The following is a 23,755-nucleotide window of genomic DNA, read 5'->3' on the forward strand; positions in this document are numbered from 1 at the left end:
TTGCTATAATGAAGAGATTCTTATTAGTATTTCCTTAGAAAATTATGACAGTATAATTCTGTGTGAAAACATGCTGCCTAAGAAGTTTGCATAAAATGGTGTGGAAAAGGATATGTGATAGCAGCCCTCACAAAAAGTTACTGCAGGTATCGGGGTTAGTAAGCAATAGAAAGATCTCTGCTTCCTATTTGCCAGTATATTTGTATCTACTTTTTATCTAATATTATAGAATAGATATATAAGCAACACAGGAAAGTGAAATCCTTCTGATCTTTCTACATTACTGACTTAATATGTTTTGTATACAGATCAATGATCTCTCTTTTCTGCTCTCTGTATGGGCTGTGATTCTTGCATTTTGGTTTTATAGTAGTCCATTTTTCTGTTCACTCCCATGGCACCTACACCTTGGTGAGCAAGATACCCTGTAGCCTTTGGAAACTGTTCAAGAACTGTAGGTTGAGGAGAATTCTAGGTGTCTGTTTTATAAGCTGTAGGTGGTTATGCATAAAGTTAGCTGTTAACTGCTTACTCTGTTGCCTTTTATATACCAATTCTCAGTGAAGTACACTGGATTTCGAGAGGAAAAAGACACCTAAAGTTTTTTCTACTGTCAGCTGTAGGTAAGACCTTAGAGCTCGATTCAGATTACTTTATCCAGATTTATAATTAGGCACATGATACGAAATGCAAAAACCTAGCATATGTCTAATTTCCAGGTGAAATCTCTGAGCCAGGCTCTTCGGATCAGAGGAGGTACAAAGTCAGGTAGACTCCCATGCCTTGGGCTATCTGTGACTGTTGAATGTAGGGTTTTATTAATAACAAACTCTTTTCGTACTCTGCCATATAGGTATTTAATTGCTAGATCTGTCACTTACTGTTTGTAAGCTCTAGGAAATGTAAACAAATATATGGGAAAATTAAAGTGCATGATACATAAGCAAAACATAATACTTCACTGATGGACAAAACCATGTTAGATGTATTACATTAGAGTATTATAAAATGTCACTGCACAGTTCAGTTTATCTATCTTATTATATACATAGAGACTGAATAATATTTATGAAATGTCCTTATCCTGGTAATTTCAACCTCTGTTTTGATTAGAAGAGTATTGGAGTTTTACCGTAGAAACTTAGTAAACTCCATAAATCCAAGACAGATATTTAAAAGAAATACATGTTTTGTGAGATGCTATTACAAAACAGAAATGTATTTTGATAACTTTTTTAAGAGGAAATGTACATACTATTTTTTTTCCAGAAAAGAAAATAAACTGTGTACAGTCATATCCTTGTAAGACTTGAAATGCTGTCTATTAGCATCTCTTGCCCCAGCACTCTGTAACTGGGAACAAATGAGTTGTGTTCTTTTACCAGATATTGACTCTATTGTAGGTTAACAGGTTTTAATTGATTTATGGTCTGAGAGATTCATAACAGAAGATCATAAAAGAAGACAGAGAAACAATCATGAAATCTTTCTTATTTTTTATTGAACCTGTCAGATAGATTGATCATAAACTCATCTCCTGTAGTCACTGGAGAAAGTCACAGTCTGGAAGGGCTCTTAAAAATTTTCTTACATTTATCTTTTAAGGACTGTTACTAAACATCCCCGTAGTAGGATGGAGCTTTTTAAATACAGAAAACTGTGGGGTTTTTATCTAAGTCAGAACAATGTGACTTTGGCAAAAGAAAATATAAGAAAAAAATAAATTATGAAGTATTACTTCCAGTGACTTTTTTTTAATTAGTTTTTTCCCCTCGATACCTGTTTTCCAGTAGTTATTTTATAACAAAGCCAAATGGGACACCTGAAATCTTTCATTTGAGAAAAAGGAACGACTCATCCAATATGAAATACATAGTGGAGAACAGTTACTGAAGTAATGAAATCAAATTAGTTACACTGAATGGAAAAACATTTTTCAATTCATTATATTTGTATATTCATTTTAGCTTATTGTGAAAATCTTACAGTAGCAGCTACAAATCAAAAGGCATTATAGAGTATTACAGAATAGTCTTTTTCAGCACAGAAGTATAGCATCTGATGTACTACAAAATTCCCATTCTACCTGTAATAGATTTTTTTTTATATAATTTAAATGAGTTTTTAAGAATATTTATGTCTGAAAATACAAAATAGTGTGTCTGCATGTTTCTGTTTACCATAGGTGTTGTGACTAAAAATAAACAACTCTGGGAGATTATCCTGTGCATGAAAAATGACCATTGTGCTGGCAAATAATAAATATTTCATAATAACATTGATGTTTACTGAACATTGATCTATACATCTGCTTTTTTGAAAGTATATTGCTAGATCTTAATCCTATATGAAGAATTCATAATAACTGAAAGTTAAAGAAAAAATAAAATTGGCAACTAATTTTTAGATGAGCAATTTCTAAATTTTATTGAAGAAATTAAAATTTCCCCTATATGGGACACTGGGCAATTTGTTAAAGGATTAATAGGAACACAGTAAAAAATCCAAAGTTTTCAGAATGTTAACAAAAATGGCCATCTGTATTACGGCAGTAAAAACACTACAGCTGCAGTGCTCCTAAACAGAATACTGTGTGCTGTAAGATCTATATTTTATCCTTACAGCTATTAATAATTACACTCAACTGGGGAAGAATTTTTAAAGCAGAATTTTATCTTTGAAGTGCTCAACTACCATATACTGGTAGCAATAAAGAAGCCCACAATTTAGTTTCATATTTATACAATTGTGAGATTTATAAATTTTTTTATTTCCTTTCAGGACAGCTGCCATATTAACCTTAGGACCCTGCACTTATCTTTCCTAGCTCTGGACGGAAGAGCTCCTTGAAAGCTATGGAAGAGTGGCTTGTAGGGCTCAGGGCCTGGGCTGAATATCACTGTATTGAACATTAAAATCTAACTGATTGCTGTGTCCTAGAACTTAATGTTCCGCTTTTGATGGACAATGAAAACCATATATCAGAAAAAACCTAGATGTATAAGGAATTATTATTCTTTTATTCATCAGCTTGAGGGCAGTAACAGTCCTCCAGAGGAAATATATTCTGGCCAGAGTGCCGTGGAATGTTGTCCCTCTGATGTTTGTCAAATGTGAGAGCAATAATCAACAAAAATATTTGCTAATGCTGTTGAATCAATAAACAGAGATGTTCTTAATAAAGCTCTTTTTCCAACACCATTCAAAAATAAATAAATTAAAAAAAAAAAGTCTTGCTTTTGGCTTTAACCTCCAGACAAACACAAAGAATGTGCAAGTATAAAATCCTGCTTGAAGTACAACCAAATCTGAAAAAGAGGCTGGAGACTTTAGTGCACAAAATTAGAATAATTACAGAGAAAGTGCAAAGAGGGTTATCCTCAGAGAATAAAGTTCTAAATTATGTCATGTCCCATGAATTGAACTATAATAGCATTTGTATGCCTTGGATGATATTCAGGTGTTGATATTTACTGATCTGGTCAGCCTAGCTCTCACATTTTTAAGGTGAGATTCATCTCAAACTACTGTGGAAGTCTAAATACCTCAGATAATATGCACTCCCAAAGTACTTACTCCTCTTCATTGACAATACAGGGAGCTTAGCTCAGATGGAGACCACTGCATACCAACAGCAGGAATTAAGTAAGATGAAGCCCATCTTTTTCTCCTCATTTCACCAGACCAAATTGTGTCTGAACTTGCATGTAAACTTCTGTCAGACAAATAAGAAACTTAACCTATGTCTTGTCAGGGTATAATTTGAATAATTTCTGAGAAAGTATATAAAATTTCTGCTAAAATTTCCATTTTAAGCTATCTGACTATGGCCTTATCATTTAAAACTTTAATGTAAAAAATATAAAATGAAATAATTTTATATTAAGTGATAATATTTTAGGTTTAAATAGATCAGTCATCAGCATGTTTCAATGTAACAGTTAATAAGTGCCATGGGAAGAAAATAAAAGGAGTGAGTAGCATTTTACCAGACTTTGAAAATGTTCATCTTCATAACTTCATCATATTTTCAAAGTTCCATATCACTGGCAAAGTAGTCTTACTTCTCTCTTTTTAATCATTCCATATGAAACATATATCCAAAATATTTACTAGTCAATGTTTGTTTATAGTACAATAAAGTTAGTAACGAGCTTAATGAATGTAGTAACTTCACAGTGGCTGCATATAACATGATTATGGAACATAGTCTTTTATTTAATGTTTGGTTATTTCATTTTGAAGAGGAACTTTCACAGCATGCTCTCATCTATTAATGTTTAAACCTTCTAGTTACAACAAGTATGAAAACTGTGCAAATAGAAATGTAGCATTCTTAGACTACTCAATTAAAAGGATCTGAATCATTGAAGTTGACAATCTCTTTTTAAGACTTTATTCTTCGGCTTGTTCTTTTACTCATCTATATTGTTTTCCATTCTTCCATCCTTCCATTAAATTTGTGTTTTCATTACAGCTGTTTTCTTAGACCTAGACTGACAAAAATTGTCTGATATAAAATTTTGTGGCAAACTCATTGTGGTCCATCAGGCCTGAAGGTATTTGTCAATTTTTTCCAGTACAGCAAGATCCTTCTGGAACGCTCTTAGTCATCAGTTTTCCTGACTCAACTGAAAGCAGCTCTATCAGTCTCATTCAACTTCCTAGGGACATACCGTTATCCTGAACAATTCTCAGGAGACTGTGTAGTGGTGCTTAGCAAGCTAAGACTTTCTAATGTGCTCATAGGATGTCTTTATACCGTTAGGGTGAAAAGGAGATCACCCCAAACTTATGTACTTGTTTGAATTCTTTCTTATCCCAAGTAATCTTAAGGTAAAATGCAAATGGAAGTATTTATTCACAATATTGAGAACAACCATTTACACATGGTTGTGGAAATAGGCAAGGAAGGGAGAGAAAAATCGTGCTTGATCTAATTACATTAAAAGTGAAAATTAGAAATATCTTACCCTCCCCCTCTCTTTGCCTCTCCCTGGCCCTGCTACTGAACCTTTTCCATTCCATGGAAAATTCAATTTTCTTCTTCAATTCCACATGAAGAAGAGAAAATTTAAACCTTTACTGCGAAACTTATGTTTAGTTCTTATCTAGGAGATGATATGGCCTCTCTTATTGAGCATAATAAGCATTGCTTCATCTCACTGGTAATGCACATAGCCTTGTTGTTAGACCAGCTGTCCCCTCTTATATTTTGTTGAGTTGTCCCTTAACTTATATTTTAAATTCTTCCTTACAAGAGTGGTGACGTGCAGCTCCAGCTCTACGATACTCAGTGGGTCACCATTTGACTTTACTTTCCTGTGCTCCTGACACTAAATTAGTGCCAGCACTGACTCTTTCTCTTTTCCATGAACAGATTAATTCACTAAAATGTCACATGGATGTCCCAACTGCAGTGGAAGAAAAAAAAACAAAAAACAAACAAACAAAACAAAAAAGATAATTTTCTGCCATTTTAATTAATTAAATCAGATCAAAGAAATTCCAGCAAGATTCAAAGTTAATACACGTAGAGGAGCAATACAGAAGAAAAGGATTGACAAAATAGTAAATGCATGAAGGGGAAGAGCAGAAAAAAACGTCACACTTCTTTCAGGCAGCAGCCACTTGTTAGAGCATCTTGTTTCTGTGTGAAACTGCAGCCACAGTATGCATGTTTCAATGTCACCTGCTTTCTAACGCAGCTTATAAAACTATACATTTACAAACATGGGAAAATACAGGTCATTACTTGCTCTTGGTGGCTGCCAGATATAGTTACAATGTTTTTGGTCTGACAGTGAGTTTGAGGTAATAGACTTCTAACATCCTTTTGAAATATGTCTCTATATATAATATATATAATACAGAAAAAGAGGATATATGTATACACACACAAATTGTCTTCATATATTTGGTGCAACCATAATACTTCACCACTTTGTACACTATTTCCTGTTATTTGTCAGGTAGCAAGTGGCGATCTTTGAAGTTCTTGTTTTGGTATGTATCTGCATGGTTGCTCATATAGATATTTTAGCTGAGAGGACTTCAGAATGGAAGTTAGTTCTAAATTTAAAATTAGGGTACAATTTTATCTCTTCGGCTCCTAACTCAGAGACCTGTTATGGAAACTCAGTACATGTTTTATATTATTTCAAAAATAAATTTAAAAAATCATTAAAAAGGGAAATACCTCTGTGCTTAGGTGAATATAGAAATAGCAGAATTGATAAAAAAATAATAATAGGTTTTGTTGGAAGCCTTCTGTGTATTTTTAAAATCTGAATTAGTCCTTATAGAGCTTGTATTTTCAAATCTCATTACATTTTGTTTAGACTTGATTAACTTTTTTTCCAATAAAAATATTTATAAATATTAAAAATATAAAAATAATATTATACTGTATTTTGGATCTAATAATGTTAATTCATCCGATAAGCAAATATAAAATTTTGGCTGAACAGAAAATGGGGAAAACAGATAAATTAGAAAGACAAGTGTAAATGAACAGACATAACCCCCTCCAATTCTTCCCTGCATTTTCAATTTCATGAAAGTTAAGTATCAATAGTTCCCTATTGCAAGAATAGGTTATCTCTTGGTTATACTCAAAACAATGTCAAGAACCCTATAAAAAAAACAAAAATTGGTTTATTTGTTCTAACAAAAACAATTATCTTCTTTTCTTAGCAAATCCACAATCAAAACAAAAATTGTTCTTCCTCTCTAGATAGTTTTCTTAATTTAATGTAAAATAGTTTGCTATACCTGAATTTGACTCAAACCATAACTATTGGAAAATTTTATCTAAAGAAAAAATCTTTTAGTAACAAACTGTTAGTAATATTTTCAATGAAATCTGTTACAATCTGTTGATAATGCTGCAGACACGTCATAGATGTTCTTTTTCTGTATCTGACATACTATACGTAATGAAAATATTACTCCTTCAAGACTGAATTAAACCAGAATCACTTATGTCTTGTATAAACAGTAAGTTATTGTCTGTGTGAGGAAATAATGAAATAAAAATAAAAAATAAAATATCAGTTAAAAAAAAGTTTATCTACTTCTCACAGTAATTAACAGAAAGAGAGCTTTCTCTGCTGTCTCTAATCCTGCTGGAGCCAGACTGCCTTCAGACCCAGAATGAGAATAGCTGAGGTGATTTAATTGTTTGTCATAATTTCTTGTGAGAAACAGTGTTTATAAGCAGAGGTGTAGTATGATATTAATATAACTATAAAGCTCTCAAAACCATGCCCTTTAGTTCTTCATGATGCGGTAGCAGGCAGCATGCACAGGAATTTATTGGAAGTCTGCTTTGTTCCATAGAGTACAGATCAACATATAGTATGTAGAAATGAGAGAATTTAGCTTTCCTGTGCAATCTTCATCCTGAGCCCTCAGGTAAATCCATCTTTATACAATGTTATCTGAAAAATTATGTTCTGTTTAGTTTTTGGTTTTGTTTTTTCTCATGGGATTGCACTTCATCAGGTCACTGAATGATTGACACAGTGGATGAACAGCTATTTTACCTTTCTTGTAACCCTGGTTCAGTGCATGGCCTCAAATAGTATTTAGCACAGAGTATTCAAACCTGTTACTTCTCCAAGTGATAACCAATTTTACCTCTCTGATGGCAGAAGCTAAGAGACCAGCTGACAGCAGTAGTGGAGATGAAAATTGAACACTTCTGCAAACAAGACCAAGTATTTCCAGAGAATGCCCAAATAACATTATATATACATGTGTATGTGTGTGTCTATGAAAACTCTATTAACGTAATTTAGATTAGATATCACTTCTCCTAGACAAGTCAGCTATCATATGCTGGGCCTTAAAATCAGTTTCTGAAAAGCATTACCCTTTTCAGAACAGAGGCCGAACTAGAACAAAACTGTACTTTGATTTCATTTGTATTACTCTGCAAACAATACATGTCTTCAGTTAAAAAAGAAGCAAGAATTAATATTCATTTTAGACAGCATTGGAGAAATAATAAGGATTAAAGCATGAAAGCTACAAAGGAGAACTTTGATATTAAGAAAATTGGTTGTTTATCTAATCTCAATAATTTCTTCCTGATACAAAGTTCCAAGTCTACATCTGATTTTAGAGTTAATCTGTGCTAAACATATTCTGTTTCTATTCATGTACAATAGGAATTAATACTGTGGGTGCCCACTTGAAGCAGGGACAACTTTGCTTTAGTTACGCCTAACAGAATGATTGAGTCCTACATGTTAGTGTTAGAAGAGGTGGTCACATTCACAATGCTTATTTCGACTCTGTAGTTTAGACTAATGCCTACAGTGTGCCCAGGATAGATCGGGAGACGCTAATCAGTCATGGGCAGAAGAGTGTCATGATGACGAGAGTGTTTTGACACTGGAACAAGTTACCCACAGAAGCTGTGGATGACCCATCATTGGAAGTGTTCAAGGCCAGGTTGGGTGGGGCTTTGAGCAACCTGATCTAGCTGAAGATGTCCCTGCCCATGGCAGGGGGGTTGAGCTAGATGATCTTTAAAGGTTCCTTCCAACCCAAACTATTCTGTGATTCTAAGATTCTATTATTTGTTGTTGCTGCTATAACCTTTAATAGTGTAGAATCTCCAGCAGGTATAGATGTGAAATGCCACTGTTCAATTAACTATTACAGACGTGACCAAAATGCTTGCTTTCCATGAATGCTCAATATCAAAAGTTAGCTCATAACAGTAAAGGCTACACTGAATCAGAGGACACAGACTGCATTAACACCAGCACACTGAGAGCATATGGGCACTCTAGTCAGAAATTGTGGTACATGATACACCTTTCAATTGGTAAAGCTCAAAGGAATATTCCTTCTTGTTCTGCAGCCTCAGAAGCAGCACTGTGGTGTTCTTTATGGGACTGGCAGAGATCATTTTTTTTTATTAGTTGAGCAGTAGTGTCCAGCCTCTCTACTGGCGACCTCAAATAGATGACAAGCCCTTCCCCATGACATGGAGCTGCATTTTGTATACCAGAAGAATGAATGACCATGTGTTTTAGGACATCTCCCCCACATTCTGCAACTTTTGCTGCAGATATAATATTCCACTTTGTGGGGCTGGAAACAAGCTGTCCTTGATAGTACTGATTCTTACTTTTCTCTGAGGAGCACACCTGTAATGTTATTAAATCTTTTGCTGTGTTTTGACATTTGCTGTGTGATGGACATATTTTATTTGACTCCTGTTCTCTGATAAAAAAGGCCTAGAAATAAGTAAGAAAGAAATAAATCAGTTTTTCATGCTACCTTCAACTTTTGTGTGAGTTAACAGATCTTCCTGCTGTAGCAGTTCAGGTGGCAATCTGACACTTTCAGCAGTAATCATGTCCACCTTTCTCTTTCACACACAGTTAGGGTTACCTGCCTTCCAGAAATTCCAGGTAAATGGTCAATTAACATGTACAGAGCAATTTTACATGAACTTTTAGATCTGCCATTAATGGAAACTCTGACATTGTCCATGGGAAGTCCCACCTGCACATGGTGAATGCCATAGAATGAAGTATTTTGTGTTGGGGCACCACCTTTGATGGACACATGGGCCACAGAATTCCAGTCTAATGTCTCATTTGGAATTTGTTGTCATTTCTGAATTTGGGTACTATAGTGAAGAGGTTTTGAAATTTTAACAGAAAAAAACGTGTGTGGTACATTGGTTATAAGCTTGCTTCCTAAACCAGCCTTACAACTAAATTAGCCACTAAGTTATATTTAACTTTTTCACCCTTTTCAATTAAAACACAAACAGCATTGCTGATAAAGAACACATTCCTCTCCAGTACTCAGTAGCATAGGAATCACACAGCTAAATTAGAACTCTGTTAAAATAACTTGCTTAAAGTACTCTCTCTCTCAGTGTCCTGCTTGTTAACATTATCTTTCATAGTATAATGGGAAGATTTGAGAGTGTTTAGCTGTACCTTGTAGAGTTCGCAGAGATCTGAAAATATTTGTGTGTATTTGGTCCTGGGAAATATCTGTTTAGTAGAAATTTAACTAATGAAAGACCTGCTTTGAATGTGCTTTTCTAGTTATTTTAATTTACTCTTTTATTAATGTACAATTTAGTTCATATAACAATTTAATATTGCAACCAGTTTTGCAGAGTTAGAAATCTGGAGTTCTGGATATGACAAATAGAATATTACTACATGTATATTTCATTTAAAAAAGAAAACCAACCCCCAAATCAGTATTTCTAGGAGATAACTTTGCGTACTTGAACAAATGAGTTATCAGTTCAGTGATAAGAACTGCAGCCTATATATAGTAAAAAACTTTGCATTTAGCATGTATTGTGTCAATAGCTAATAGCTAATAGAAAATCAAGTTTTTTTGGTATTCCACATGTGGTTTTATTTTTCCTTTTCCTTTTAATTATATCACAGAAGTTTCCACAGGTACATCCAAATTCTATGTAGCTCAGAATTAGCAAATGCCAGCCTTTAGTGAAGAGATATTGAGAATGCCTGATCTAAGTAATTTCTAAAATAAATTATGCTCTAAAATGGCCTAAAGACTGTATGAAAGTGTATATATAGTATAAAAGTCCATTAGAGTGAGATGTCGAAACACATGTAGGGCTGAATATTTTGACCAACACCTGTAAGAACTATTGAAAGCCAGCTGGAACATTTTGAAATGCATAAATCCTCCTTTAAATGATCTATTCTTTCTTTCCATCAAAGCTGTTAAAATAATTTTAAATAGTTTATTTTTTTTTGTTCATTATTTTGTTAACAGCCAGATGAAGAAAATGAGATTATTAATGAGAATGAAATGTCTCTGATGCAGTTTGTATGTCCTAATGAAAAAAAAAAAAAACTATTAAGAATTTTTGTATTTAAGTATGTCAATCTTATTCCATTACAGAAAGGGCAATCAGCCATGTCTCTAAAGAGACTCTCCAGCATCAGTATTTCCTAACATGATGGGTTTCCTAGTAATCTAGGATATTTGATGAAACTCTGCAATGTAGCATTGCAATAGTGCAATGAAAAACGCATCTATGTCACTACATGGTTTAATTTCAGAGAGACAAAATCTGATTTCAGTTTTGGGGATTTTTTTAACTCTTGATCATATGTGCTATGTCTATTCTAGTATTGGCAAACCTAACCTCACACAACTTATATCTTAGCTGAAAATTTTTGATACAGATCATTTTGGGTTTTGTTTCAAATAAAATTTTCGAAAAAGGGAAACATAATTTCTTGTAGCTCTTCAGAGTTATTCAGAAAGAAGGAAAAAAAACCCCACCTATATCTGAAACTTTGATTATGGTCATACACAAAAAAGCCATCTAGTAAACTAAGACATGAATTTAGACCATATCAGGTACTTTGTGGCAACTACTTGAGCATGTTCATATTAACAAATATGGTGCAATGACAGACTATGCTATGACCCAATTTGGTCCAAGATATTAGGAAAGTTTTTGTATGCACACTTTCTCCACAATATGCATAGTTAATGCAAGTTGGTTAACTTGCATTCAGTTGTGCTTAAAATTCTCCATTTTATTAAATATGGGTAGAAGTTAATATACACAATCACAGTATTAGTAGGATAGTTATGTACCAGTAATTTACCAACCAAGGCTAACATTAATTAGTGCCCATAACACTTATTTATCCTTTCTTAATACCTGAGATTTGGTTTCTGTGAGGTAACTGACACAGCAGGGAGTCAGGTGATGAAGGTTTGTCATAATTAAATATGCTTGTGTTTTGCTGAATGATTTTACACATGCATACATACAAAACCACATGCACACACACATGCATTCACAGAAGTAGTTTAAAGATACAAATTTTGAACATAAAATGGATAGCTGTAATGGGAAACAACCCAAATTTCTCCATAATAGTTACTTAACTAGTAATAAATAAATTCAGATTAGATTACAGTGAATCACTGTTGCCAAATACATTTTAAACAGTACAACAATATTTTTTTTTCTTTAAGAAGTATACACTTGAATTTTTCCACCATTTATATAAGATTTTTTTTTTTTTCATTTTCCAGGTTGACTGGTATGAATCTACCTTCTCCTGTTATCAGCAGTAAGAACTGGTTACGACTCCATTTTACGTCTGACAGCAACCACCGACGAAAGGGATTTAATGCTCAGTTCCAAGGTAGGAAACCTAGAAAAGTGCATCAAAAAAGACCTTTGCCTTTAAGCATTGCTAAAGTGGTGGTGAAATTTGAAATTTATGTTTAAAAATCAAGAATGCAGTAAAAAGCTGACACACTACTAGTGCTTCTACACTAAGTAGCTGTTATCCTTGTGGGATCAGGTATCTCTAAGGATTTACTTTTGAAAAAAGTATCTGTGCTTCACATTGTAGTTTGCTCTAAGTATGTATTTGCTTGCTTACTTTTTCTATAAGCAATTTTTTTACATTCAGTCTGATCTTTGTTTTAAAACCATGCTTGGAATGCAACTTGCAGAAAGTCAATTCCACACAAAGGCATACCCCTATCTAAACATTGTCATCCTTCATTACTCAAAATCTAACTCGTATCCCAAAGCTGCATTCATCATCTGGAAATTTAACTCATCCTTAGCGTAGCTAAGCCTGTATTTCAGGCTCCTACATAGATTTACATATACAAATTTAAAAGAAGACAAGAGGATGTCAGTGATGCTGTCAGTTGTTGCGTATGTTCAACCTAGATTCTCGTTAACATGCAGATTTTTTAGAATGGAACCTTTATTGATTATTGTACTTCATAAATCATTTTCCAAGATCAAAGACACTTTTTATATAGAAGTTATATAGAAAATAGAAGAGCTTTTTAATTTATCTGTGCTTTTGAATTCTGTGTTTACATAGGTATTTTAAATCATTTCACTCCACACACCATCACATTATTTATGAGTTTAGACCACCCTTTTTTCCTGAAACTATAATGCCTGTATGATGTTAGAAATTACAAATAAACTGCAATATTTATATGTTTCTGGTGACTATGACATGAATGTGTAATGGGTGTAAAACAATTTAACATACATAATTCTTTTCTTTAAAAAAAAACACCTGTCAATTTTTGTAAAGAAAGAAATCTGTGAAATTCCATTTTATTTTGGCAACTCAACAGTAATATGCATTCTGTAACCCTTGGCACTTAGAACATATTTTTACAAGGTTTACTGAAGATGCATATATAATACCACTGCTGATGACTATGAATTTAAATGTACTGTTTATGTTAACTCTGTGTCTTAAGCCTATTAACCAGAGATCACAAAAATAATATGGCTTCTCTTGCTGTTGCACCAGTAAACTAAGAATCAACAGAATAACAAAGGAAGTTTGGGATAGAGTAACCAACACTGGAAAATTTTGTTCTTTTTCAATATAACTTATCTCTAGCTGAATACTCACCATGGAATTAGACCTTTAGGGAAATATCTGGGGAGATATTATTTCAGAAGTATATCTGTTGCTCTGCATAATACATCGTATATTGGGTGTAAGGGTAAACCTGACATCTATAATACAGCTCGTGAATGAAAAGTGGAAGTATCTTATCACAATTCAGATTCTTACAATTATGGAAATTTCTTAATTTAAATCATCATTTTAAAATACAGGTGTATACAATTTACTGTATTAAATACAAGGTTATCTGAATTATATCAGTCACAGCTATCTATCTTATCAGGGTCAATAGCAGTGTAATAGATTCCTATGTTAGTGATATAAACATCGTGAACTGTGTTAAAGCCTAGGAGACAGACTTTCAACACACATTAGATGAAAATCCAGAGTGATATCAAAATATGCTTAATCTAACAGCTTCAGTAATTGCTTTTTATTACACAGCATTAATAATTCTATTATATGTGTATTTGAGAACTAAGCAATAATTTGGGATTTTATTGTAAACAGAAGTAACCATGATATTTACAGCTAGAGAAGCCTACTAGTACCACAAATCACAGAATAGCAGAGGTTGGAAGGGACCTCTGGAGCGCCACTAGTCTAGTGTCCTCCTCAAAGAAGGGTCACCTAGAGCAAGCTGCTCAGGACTATGTCCAGGTGGGTTTTGAGTACCTTGAAAGTCAGAGTCTTCACTACCTTTCTAGGGAACTGTACCAGTGTTTACCCTCACAGTAAAAAAGCTTTCACTTATTTTTAAGTGGAATTTTGGACGTTGCAATTTGTGCTTATTGCTTCATGTCTTGTCAATGGATATCACCGTGAAGAGTCTGGCTCCATCTTCTTCACACCCTCTCATCTCACAAAGTATTAAGACACACCAATAAGATCCCCTCCCCAGATTTTCTCTTCTCCAGACTAAAATGTCTTAGGTCTGTCAGCCTCTCCCTTACGTTTTCAGAAGCTTATTTCTGCTAAAATGCAACAACTTTGACAGATATTTCCATCTTAGGTGCCTTTCTTATGTAAAATAATCACGTGAACCTACCATGAAAAAAAAAAAAAAAGGGAAAAATCGGTGAAATGCATGAGCTTGTCTTCTGGGCAACCATTCCCAATAATGTAAACGGACTTTTCCAGAATGCCTACATATAGCTGGAATTGATGCATACTTGAACTATCCTCTTTTTGGGACAGTTAAAATAAATACATAGACTTTCTGAAGTAACCATTGAACACTGACTTTACTAATAGATGAGAACTCACTGCCTATCTGAACAAACCCCAAGAATCTTTTTGATTCTTTTATTCTCAGGGTTGATAGATCTTGGGAAACATCCTTAGGGTATTCAGGACTCTGCTTTCCTACATTGCTTAGTCTGCTTTCTTTTGCTTCTTGCTTAAAAGGAACAGTCCCTTAAAATCAGTCTGTGCTGTCTTTCGATTGTTTGCTTGGTTTATTCACAAAGTGATTTTGTGTGTGTGTGGTAAAGCTATATGCTGCACAAGAATAATAGTCTCCATTGATTTTGGGAAATTAAGAAATTAGTAATTTTGATTGCAGACCTTAGTTATGGAATGAAAGCAGCCTATTAAACCTTGCCAGATAGTAAGTTATTGTATTCTAGAATCCTTATAGCACAGAGTGTTAATACCTGTCAGGTATAAATGTTGTTGACAAAATTACAAATAGATGTTCCTCAAAAAGTGGTAGCTTGTGCATTTGCAGATTGCATCATAAGGACTGTGGTGGGTTAACCCTGGCTGGACACCAGGTGCCCAACTCACTCCTCGTCAGCTGGATAGGGAAGACAAAATACAATGAAAACCTTATGGGTCGAGATAAGGACAGGGAGAGATCACCCACCGATTACCATCAGAGGAATAACAGACTTGATTTGGTGAAATTAATTTAATTTATTTCCAATCAAATCAGAGTGGGGCAATGACAAATAAAACCAAATCTTAAAACACTCTTACCCGACACCTCTCTTCTTCCTGAGCTCAACTTCACTCCCAAATTCTCTACTTCTGCCACCTGAGCAGCACAGGGGAATGGGGAACAGGGGTTGCAGTCAGTTCATCACAGGTTGTTTCTGCTGCTCCTTCCTCCTCACACTCATCCCCTGCTCCAGTGTGGGGTCCCTCCCATGGGACATAGTCCTCCATGAACTTCTTACACATAAGTCCTTCCCATGAGCTGTTGTTCTTAATCAACTGCTCCAGCATGGCTCCCCCACAGGGTCACAGGTCCTGCCAGCAAACATGCCCCAGCGTGGGCTTCTGTCTCAACAGGTCCTGCCAGGAGCCAGACTTCTTTGCGTGCATCCACCTTCCCTGGTGTGGGGTCTTCCACAGGCTGCAGGTGAATATCTACTCCACTGTTAATGTCCATGGGGCACAGCTTGCCTCACCATGGATTTCACCATGGGTTGCAGGGGAAAATCTGTTGCAGCACCTGGAGCACCTCCTCCCCTCTCGGGGTCTGCAGATTTTTTCTCTTACATATTCTCACTCATCTCTCCTGGCTGCTGTTGCATGGCAGTTTTTTCCATTTCATAAATGCGTTATCCTAGAGGCGCTACCACCATCGCTGATGGGCTCAGCCTTGGCCAGTGGCAGGTCTGTCTTGGAGCCAGCTGGCATTGGCTGTATCACACATAGGGAAAGCTAATAGCAGCTTCTCACAGAAACTACCTCTGTAAGCACCCCCCACCCCTGCCCTTTGCCACATAAACCCAAGACACAAATGTATTTTTGTTAATTTGATATTTTTAATATAAATCTACTTGTTTTGATCCCACATATCTATAGTGGTTTCACTGAGAATTAGGTTAAGAAGGACTGGAATTCCTCAGTCCTGGAAGTCACTACAGGTAATGATCTCTCCTCATGGTGTATCGTACAAGAGTTATTCGTTGTTTCCTTTCCCATGCAGATAGAGCTGCTTCTGGCTCTATCTGGATATCAGTCTGTATCATTTAGGTGGATGAAAAAGAATTAATATTTGATAGGTGCCTCAGACCTCTTATTTCATTAGTAAAAAAGCTTCTTTTGAATCTTTTGTATTTTGAAGTTTTAGTAATACTAAATTTAACTGCTTTTATAGTAGCAAAATAACAATGAATTATAAAGTTAATGAATTTAAGTTATGAATTGATAAAGGCTAGTGCTATGCAGGTTTAACTCAATTTTGGACAGCTGAAAGATTGATTGAAGCAGATTAATTTGACATTTTTTGCTATTCTGTTCTGGCCTATCTTTACAAGTGAGAGATTTAATCTTGAGACTTTAATTTTGCTTCCAAAAAGCAGCAGTAGTCAAACTAACTGAAAATTAAATAGTACCTATTGTTACTTACTCTTTTGAGACTCTAAATTCTGCTCTAGTTCAAAACAAGTCACTCAGCTCCTACAGAGCAAAAATTGCTTCATTTCTTGAAGTTCATCAGATTTACCTTAAAATAATCCCAAATATTATTTAATAACAATAAGATACAGACAATTCCATTGTTATTTAATTTTCTTATTTAGTCATGAGGTTGTGTGAATTAGAAAAAAACTCCAACCAACCTACACCAAAAAAAAAAAAAAGAACTTCTGAAAAGAAGCAGTGCACATTCTTCATTTGGGAATTATTGAACCCAGCAGACCTATGCACAGAGATGCAGCCAGAAGTTGGAATACAGTGCTGTATTCCCAGCAGGCATACACACATGGAGCACATGTATAACCCATACATGTATGATACTCTGGTTACATGTGGTCACACAGATTAATGCTGACAGACACACTCAGTACTCATGAACACAGAGAGCACCAACAGCCTCATCCTGTTTTTCCTCTCTGGCTTTCCTTCTTCTATAAAATCTTTTAGTAGAAAATAAATGCATGGACAATGTGGGTCCCTCCAGCAGCAGGGCTGAGACAATCTTCCCAGTAGCTTCCTTGGTTCACAGTCTCCCCAGCTTCTGGCACTAGGGCATATGAGCCTCTGAGGCTGCAGCCCACAGACGTTGCTGGTACTCAGCCCAACATGTGAGCACACACAGGCAAGTGGGTACGAGTCAACCTCCTCCAGGTGCCTCACCCTCCAAGACATGTGCTTTCCCTCTCCTCTAGCTTCCAGGACACTTCACTTACTCACTCAAGCGTTCACATGTTCACTTGCACACCCACACACACTCAAAGTGCTGCACCACAGATATTTAGCCCTTCAGCTCATGGTCTGACTCCAGTTGCTGCACTAAGACTCCCATACACACACATGCACAGAGAGTCCATCACCCAGGAAAAGCATTAGAAATTGAGTTTAACCAGGAAACAGGACAGAGCACGCTGGTCAGGCACAGGGCATGCTCAGACAAATGACCAGCCCCAGTTTACATGCAGTCAGTCCCTTCCATTCCTTTATTCCTGTATTTTTGCATATCTGTTCCTCCCCAAACCACCTGAATCCATCCCGTTCCCTGATGTTGGTTCCTCCCATAAATACTCCATAATCAGCCTTGTGCAATCCCAAAATGTTCTTCCCCTGTACCCCTGAGCAGGGACCTCACTTGGTCTTTGATGTGACTGGAGAGCTCCTGGTGTGGGGTGTCCCCCAGCCCCTGGGGCTGCAGATCACCTGGAACAGCCCCAGGGAGGCCATGGTAGAGAATGCATCTCTACCTTGGGTGTTAGGGTTTCTCCACTTGCCCAGGACCCTCTGGGTTTCTTCTTTCCAGCTTGTGGAGGTGGACCTGTGATGGGTTGATGGCACCTGTGATGGTACTGGGAGGAGCATGGGGTAGGTGGTATCTCTGTCTCCCATCTACCGTCATCTCTTGGTGCTCCTTTGTGTTTGCACAGCTGAGCTTTTTATTGCCTAACCAAACATGTCTAGCAATGTCACTGGCATTTCAAAAGTAAGTCAGTATGGGAGCCAGCACAACACACATCTTTAAACAATAGCATAAAGACTTATTTTCCTTTTCCTAGTAAGAATTCAGATTATCAGATTTTTCTACAGTTAGCATACAGATACTTTACTTACTCTTTTCATTGCATATAAAATGTACATCGTGTTTATTATCATCTTAGCATAGCTATATTATTGGTGTTAACTTGGCCTTTTGCAGTCAGACAAAACCAATACTAGTGAACAGCCAATTTAATTTCCTGTTCATTGTTTTCTTTTAGAACAGGTGAACAGAATTATTATAAATCATTTCATTAAAATATTGAAACTGCCAATTAGATTAAAACTATGCATAGTTCATTTATTTGTTCATCAAATATTTTAAATATAGATCTTTCTAACGTGCGTTTTTGTAGTATTTACTGTCCTGATTTTTAACATGGGCAAGGAAATCAGCTCACTAACATAATAAAGTTAAATCAGTGTATTAGAATTAAATGCTTGAATGCATTACCTAAATATAGTTTTAAAATGCATGGCAAACTGAAGGTATAAGTAAAACAATGTAGTATAAAAAGTATACCTAACTGGTGGTCTTTGAATTTCCCCTTGATTCATATTTATTATCCCACCTTCCATCAGGCCAGATAAGAAGGTTAAAGAACATTTAAAAAATCTAAAAATCAATAGGTATAGAGTAAAGAGTTAGGAGTGGGTTTTTTTGTTTTTGTTGTTGTTGTTTTCCTCCTTTTTTATGCCCCTCTCTTGTTCCTTTGTTTCGGTTTTTGATCTTTTGATGTTGATTTCATCAGTAAAAATAGATTTTTCTCAATTCCTCAGGGAACCTGTGGCATTTTTTTTATACTTTCAGAGTTTCTAGAGAGGAGATCTGGTTAAAATGGCCCAGAAAACCGCCAGAACAAATTACAGTACAATTGCATGCTTTGCCTTGTCTGCTTTGTTTGTGTCATATCAGCAACGTTGATGTCATGGAAATCAACACTCCCAATGGATGTAATTGGACTCAGTACTTGTTCTGTCTTGTTCCTCGATGGCATTGCCATAGGGCAAAAAATACATTCTCTCAATTGTGAACGTTTTTTTTTCTTCATCCCTCTGCCCTCACCTATGCTGATAGACAAAGACTGCACATGTTCAGTGAAAGTTGCAGGGTGTATGATTTATCTTATGCCAGTGCTTCACCTCAGAGGTGGAGCATCATTAACAGTCTCACTAGGGGATGAAAACCAAGCTCTTCTCAGCAACAAAACTTACCAATGTACACAGAATGACTTAAAAGGTGTGATTATGTATCCCCTGCTTTTGTGTATTTACAGCATATGTACTATGCTCATTTAGCTTTCACTTATTTCCAGAACAATAGAAGAAGGTTGTTTTAATATCGTTGGTTTTCAATTTAAGACAGAAACTCACAATACTTTTTTCTCTACTAAAACTAATCTGATTAAGTTAAATATTAATTTCAAAATTCCTAGAAAGAGAATATAATGTTTCCAAAACAAAACTTGGTTAATGGGTGTGTTTGAATTTTACAGCAAGAATCAGATCTCTGTTGTAGTGTGTTTCAAATTAAGTATGCTATTTCTGACAAGTTATCAGAGAGGTTCATGGAGGTATTGGGTATTTTGACCATTAGGTACCAGAAGTTAGGTATTTGCTGTGTTTGAGTACCTTGAATAAATCAGTATTTAACTAACAGAGAATTTTGAAGTCAAACAGTTATTATAATACAGGCTGCTGAAATACATGTGTACTAATGGAAAACCATCAGTGAAATAATGTAAAATCAACTGCTAGGAAAAGTAGTACTTTCCGTGATTTATTTCAGTGAGTTGGCACATTAGTGTATGTCTGTGCTTCCTACACATTCTTAGAAATCATGTTATACATAGTTGAAAAGCATTTGTGGTATTTCCTGGATGCATAGTACTTTTAGTCAGGGTTTTTAATTATAAATGTCACTTAGAGTAAATTTAGAAAAGAAAATTAGTAAAAGCAATTAATAAAATAAAAAAGGCAGAATAAACTTATTTTCTAGCTTGTAAGTGATGCTGTACTTTCCAGTTAATTAGTACTGAGGCAATAATTTGTGTTTTGTTAAATTTTATTATCACGAAACTAATCCAGTTGATATAAAAACATCAACAAATAGACATTACACCATCTTTCTTGACTGTTTTTTTCTGTGGTTAACATGGCCACTGTTAAATATATAGTTCTGTCTTCTCTACTTTTTTAGTCTGGTTTGATCTTTCTGTGACCAGTAGGGGTGTTATGTTTTCCCTCAACAGAGTAAAAAGCCTTTTGTTAACCTTATAATTCCCCTTTCTGAAGCACCAAGTCACCTCAGTCTCCTTCATAAACTGAGAAGGTTGAGCTATTTAAATCTCTCCTTCGGAAATAATTTTCACAAGTTACAGCATTTTTATTGTCAGTTGGTGCTATTTGGAACTTACAGTGACTACTTAAATTATTTTATGTATCTTAAAATATTGAACTAACTGTATCTACAACTAAAACTAAATTTAACATTTTAACCCATGTGTTTGTTTTTTTCCTACTGTGATATAAAAAAAAAAAAATAATTCATGAACACTCAGGAAATTAGTTAGCTAAATCATGTAAAATTATATTACATACCTTAAGGGCATAAATAATTTTTCTTGACCATGTTAGTACACCTGTCATGGTTGCTTTAAGTAGACTATGCTTGTTCATTTATCTTTTTTTCTTCCTTTGTCTTTTGTTCTTTTACTTTGTGCTTCTTCCTCAATTTGATACTGTAATAGCAGTTTCCCCACATCTTATCCATACAGTCATTATAGTGTCAGAAAGACATTTATTTTGATATTTGAGTAAGTGTATGAAACTATTTTCCCAGATCTTTTTTTATATATATAATTGTTTTACATTTCAAGGACACATGCTCAGCTATGTGGTAAAATCTGTACAAGTCTACTATGAGCTAAGTTCTCAGAAAATGTTTGTTTGTGAGGTAGGCAGGAATAAATTTTTCTTCTATTAAAAGCGAGATTATTTTTGCCTAAGCTTCATATGTGACTGTTGATTGTGAATAGCTCCCTTTTTTTAAATTAACTGAAACCATTATTTTCCAGTCTGATTTTCAGTCTGTCTAAAACGTGAGTCCTATTGGCATCTGAGAATATGAAATACCTTACACCATTAATCAATGGCCTAAATTTTCTCATTTATACATTTGATGAAAAAAGATAATTTTAATCCAATAAAAACTATAATAATTAAATGAATATTTGACATTTTATCTTCCTATGCATTTAATATATATTTAGCCTTTCTGGAAAAAGCTTTGATTTTTTTTTAAATGTATACTTTTGTCCATTTATTAAAATTATGAGATATCCTTTATTAGCTTAATAGTAGTCTATACCATGTGATTAAAGAAAGAGCAGGTGAAAACATTCAGACTATTTCATGTGAATGTGGCACATACATCCTCTTAAGAGTTAGCAGCTTAAAATAGCTGTTCCTGTAATGTCTGTTTAAAATTCATAATCAAAGTAATTTGGCATATATATTGAGTTCAGCGCATCCTTAAGATAAAACTGTCTCTGTTCTGCCATGTTGTAAAGGCAACATGCATTCCTAAGAGAGATTACCCTTCTTGTTTGTTTTGGTGTCAAAAAATATTTCATTTTCTAAAAATGTAAAGCAAAGGCCAAAAGCTGACTTAAGAGTAACAAAAAGAAAATATATGTACATAAATGAACTACACTTACCAAGAACACAGGAGAATTAGAACCTAGGATAAAACTCTGTCATCAAGACTCTCAGTCCAGTTTAGGTAGAATTTCTGAGTGCCAATGGACTGAGGAGTCTAACAAAAAAATCAGATAACATACAGATTTTTCTTAAAAAAAGGGCATTCCATTGAAAAATCTTACTATCAAGCCACCAACAGGAGCATATTATTATGAATCCTTAATTTCTGAAGCATTTTCAGAAGAAACAAGAAAGACCTTATTAAAGGTGGAAGCTTGTACTTCTAATCAGGTTGCTACAGGTAATATTTATTTCTTGGGTGTCTAGTAAAGTTTCTGTGTAGCTAATAATTCTGAGGCATAGATGCTTCAAGTCAGCACTAAGCAGATACTGATTCCAAATGCATTTGGAAAATTATGAACAAACTGTAGTTCTCATTAATCTTTAAACCAGCTAGTAGCAATCTAGAAGGAAGAGCAGAATGTGGACCTATTTACAAAAAGAGTATATACAACAGTGATGGAGATACGCAGGTTTCAAGGAAATATGCATAACCTACATGCAATCACAAAATCAGTTATACTCATTTTTTTATAGTCAGCACAGATTGAAAGAATTCACATGATCAGTTTTTGCATGGGAAGAAAATAAAGACACCAAATAGTGGGGTAGTATTTGTCAGTATTACCATACGTGGTTTCTTCATTATGTACCATTCAAAGAAGAGCCCATTCAGGTTCAGCTGTGTGATGGACCAAGTCAAATGATCAGTCTAAGAGCTGTGTTTTAGAAATGTTTTCAGTCCAAACTACAGGATACAGTTCTCTACAAACCTGAAAAAAAGGTAAAAATGGTCAAATACTGACTTCAGAATAGGATTGTCTGATGAACATTTTGATCATCCCACAAAGTGGCACTATGGAGATGTTAATGGAGAAGAACCATAAATCAGTTTTTGACACTGTAGTTGAAAGACAATAGTTAAAGTGGCATTTAAACAAGGAACTGAGTTTTTAACTTTATGATTTATTTTCAGTTTACATTTTATGATTTATTTTTTTAAAGACAGTCCTTACATACTACTACTCAATGTGTTCTGTGATAGTGTATGTTCATAGTGCAAACTGTGTTGATACTATTTTCCAGAACTGTGGAGGGCGTCTGCAGGCATTGAAGAGTTGATGGCTGCTGTACTTGTTTTACTATGATATATCACAAATTAATAGCACAAAGGAGCTAAGGCACTCCATCAGGGCATGGGGCCAGCTAAATGACATGCAGAAGGTTAATGGAAAGCAAATGGCTATGCTTCTTTTTAAACCTGCAGATCCTGCGTCAGTTTATACACATAGAATTAGAAAGATTCCTGCAAAAATCTATTGTGACACCAATTTATCTTGGGGCTGTACCATTTGTTCACTAGTACTGCATGCAGAGATTTCCAGCACAGGGAGCAGGTGGAAGGTCTGATAATGACAGGCAGTACTTTCCTGGATTGATGGAACAAGGAAGCCAGCTCATAATAAACCTACAGCTTTTACAGGTAGCTGTACAGTAGAAACATCTATGCTTGCTGTGAAGCTCTCTGGAGTTATAATACTGATTAGTATGGAAGATTTTTAAAGCTCTTAGTGAGAGAAACAACTGGGATA

At 35.0% G+C, this 23,755-nt stretch overlaps 1 protein-coding gene across 1 annotated transcript in view; it reads left to right on the forward strand.

The window, feature by feature from the left end:
• CSMD1 (CUB and Sushi multiple domains 1) overlaps nucleotides 1-23,755 on the forward strand; it is a 1,210,323-nt gene that overhangs the window by 714,315 nt on the left and 472,253 nt on the right. Inside the window, exon 6 of the mRNA XM_056344568.1 lies at nucleotides 12,079-12,191. Coding sequence (XP_056200543.1) covers nucleotides 12,079-12,191 — 113 coding nt within the window. The remainder of the gene's footprint in view (nucleotides 1-12,078; nucleotides 12,192-23,755) is intronic.

Source organism: Falco biarmicus, chromosome 6 (genome assembly GCF_023638135.1).
Source record: "Falco biarmicus isolate bFalBia1 chromosome 6, bFalBia1.pri, whole genome shotgun sequence".
Classification (NCBI taxonomy): domain Eukaryota; kingdom Metazoa; phylum Chordata; class Aves; order Falconiformes; family Falconidae; genus Falco; species Falco biarmicus.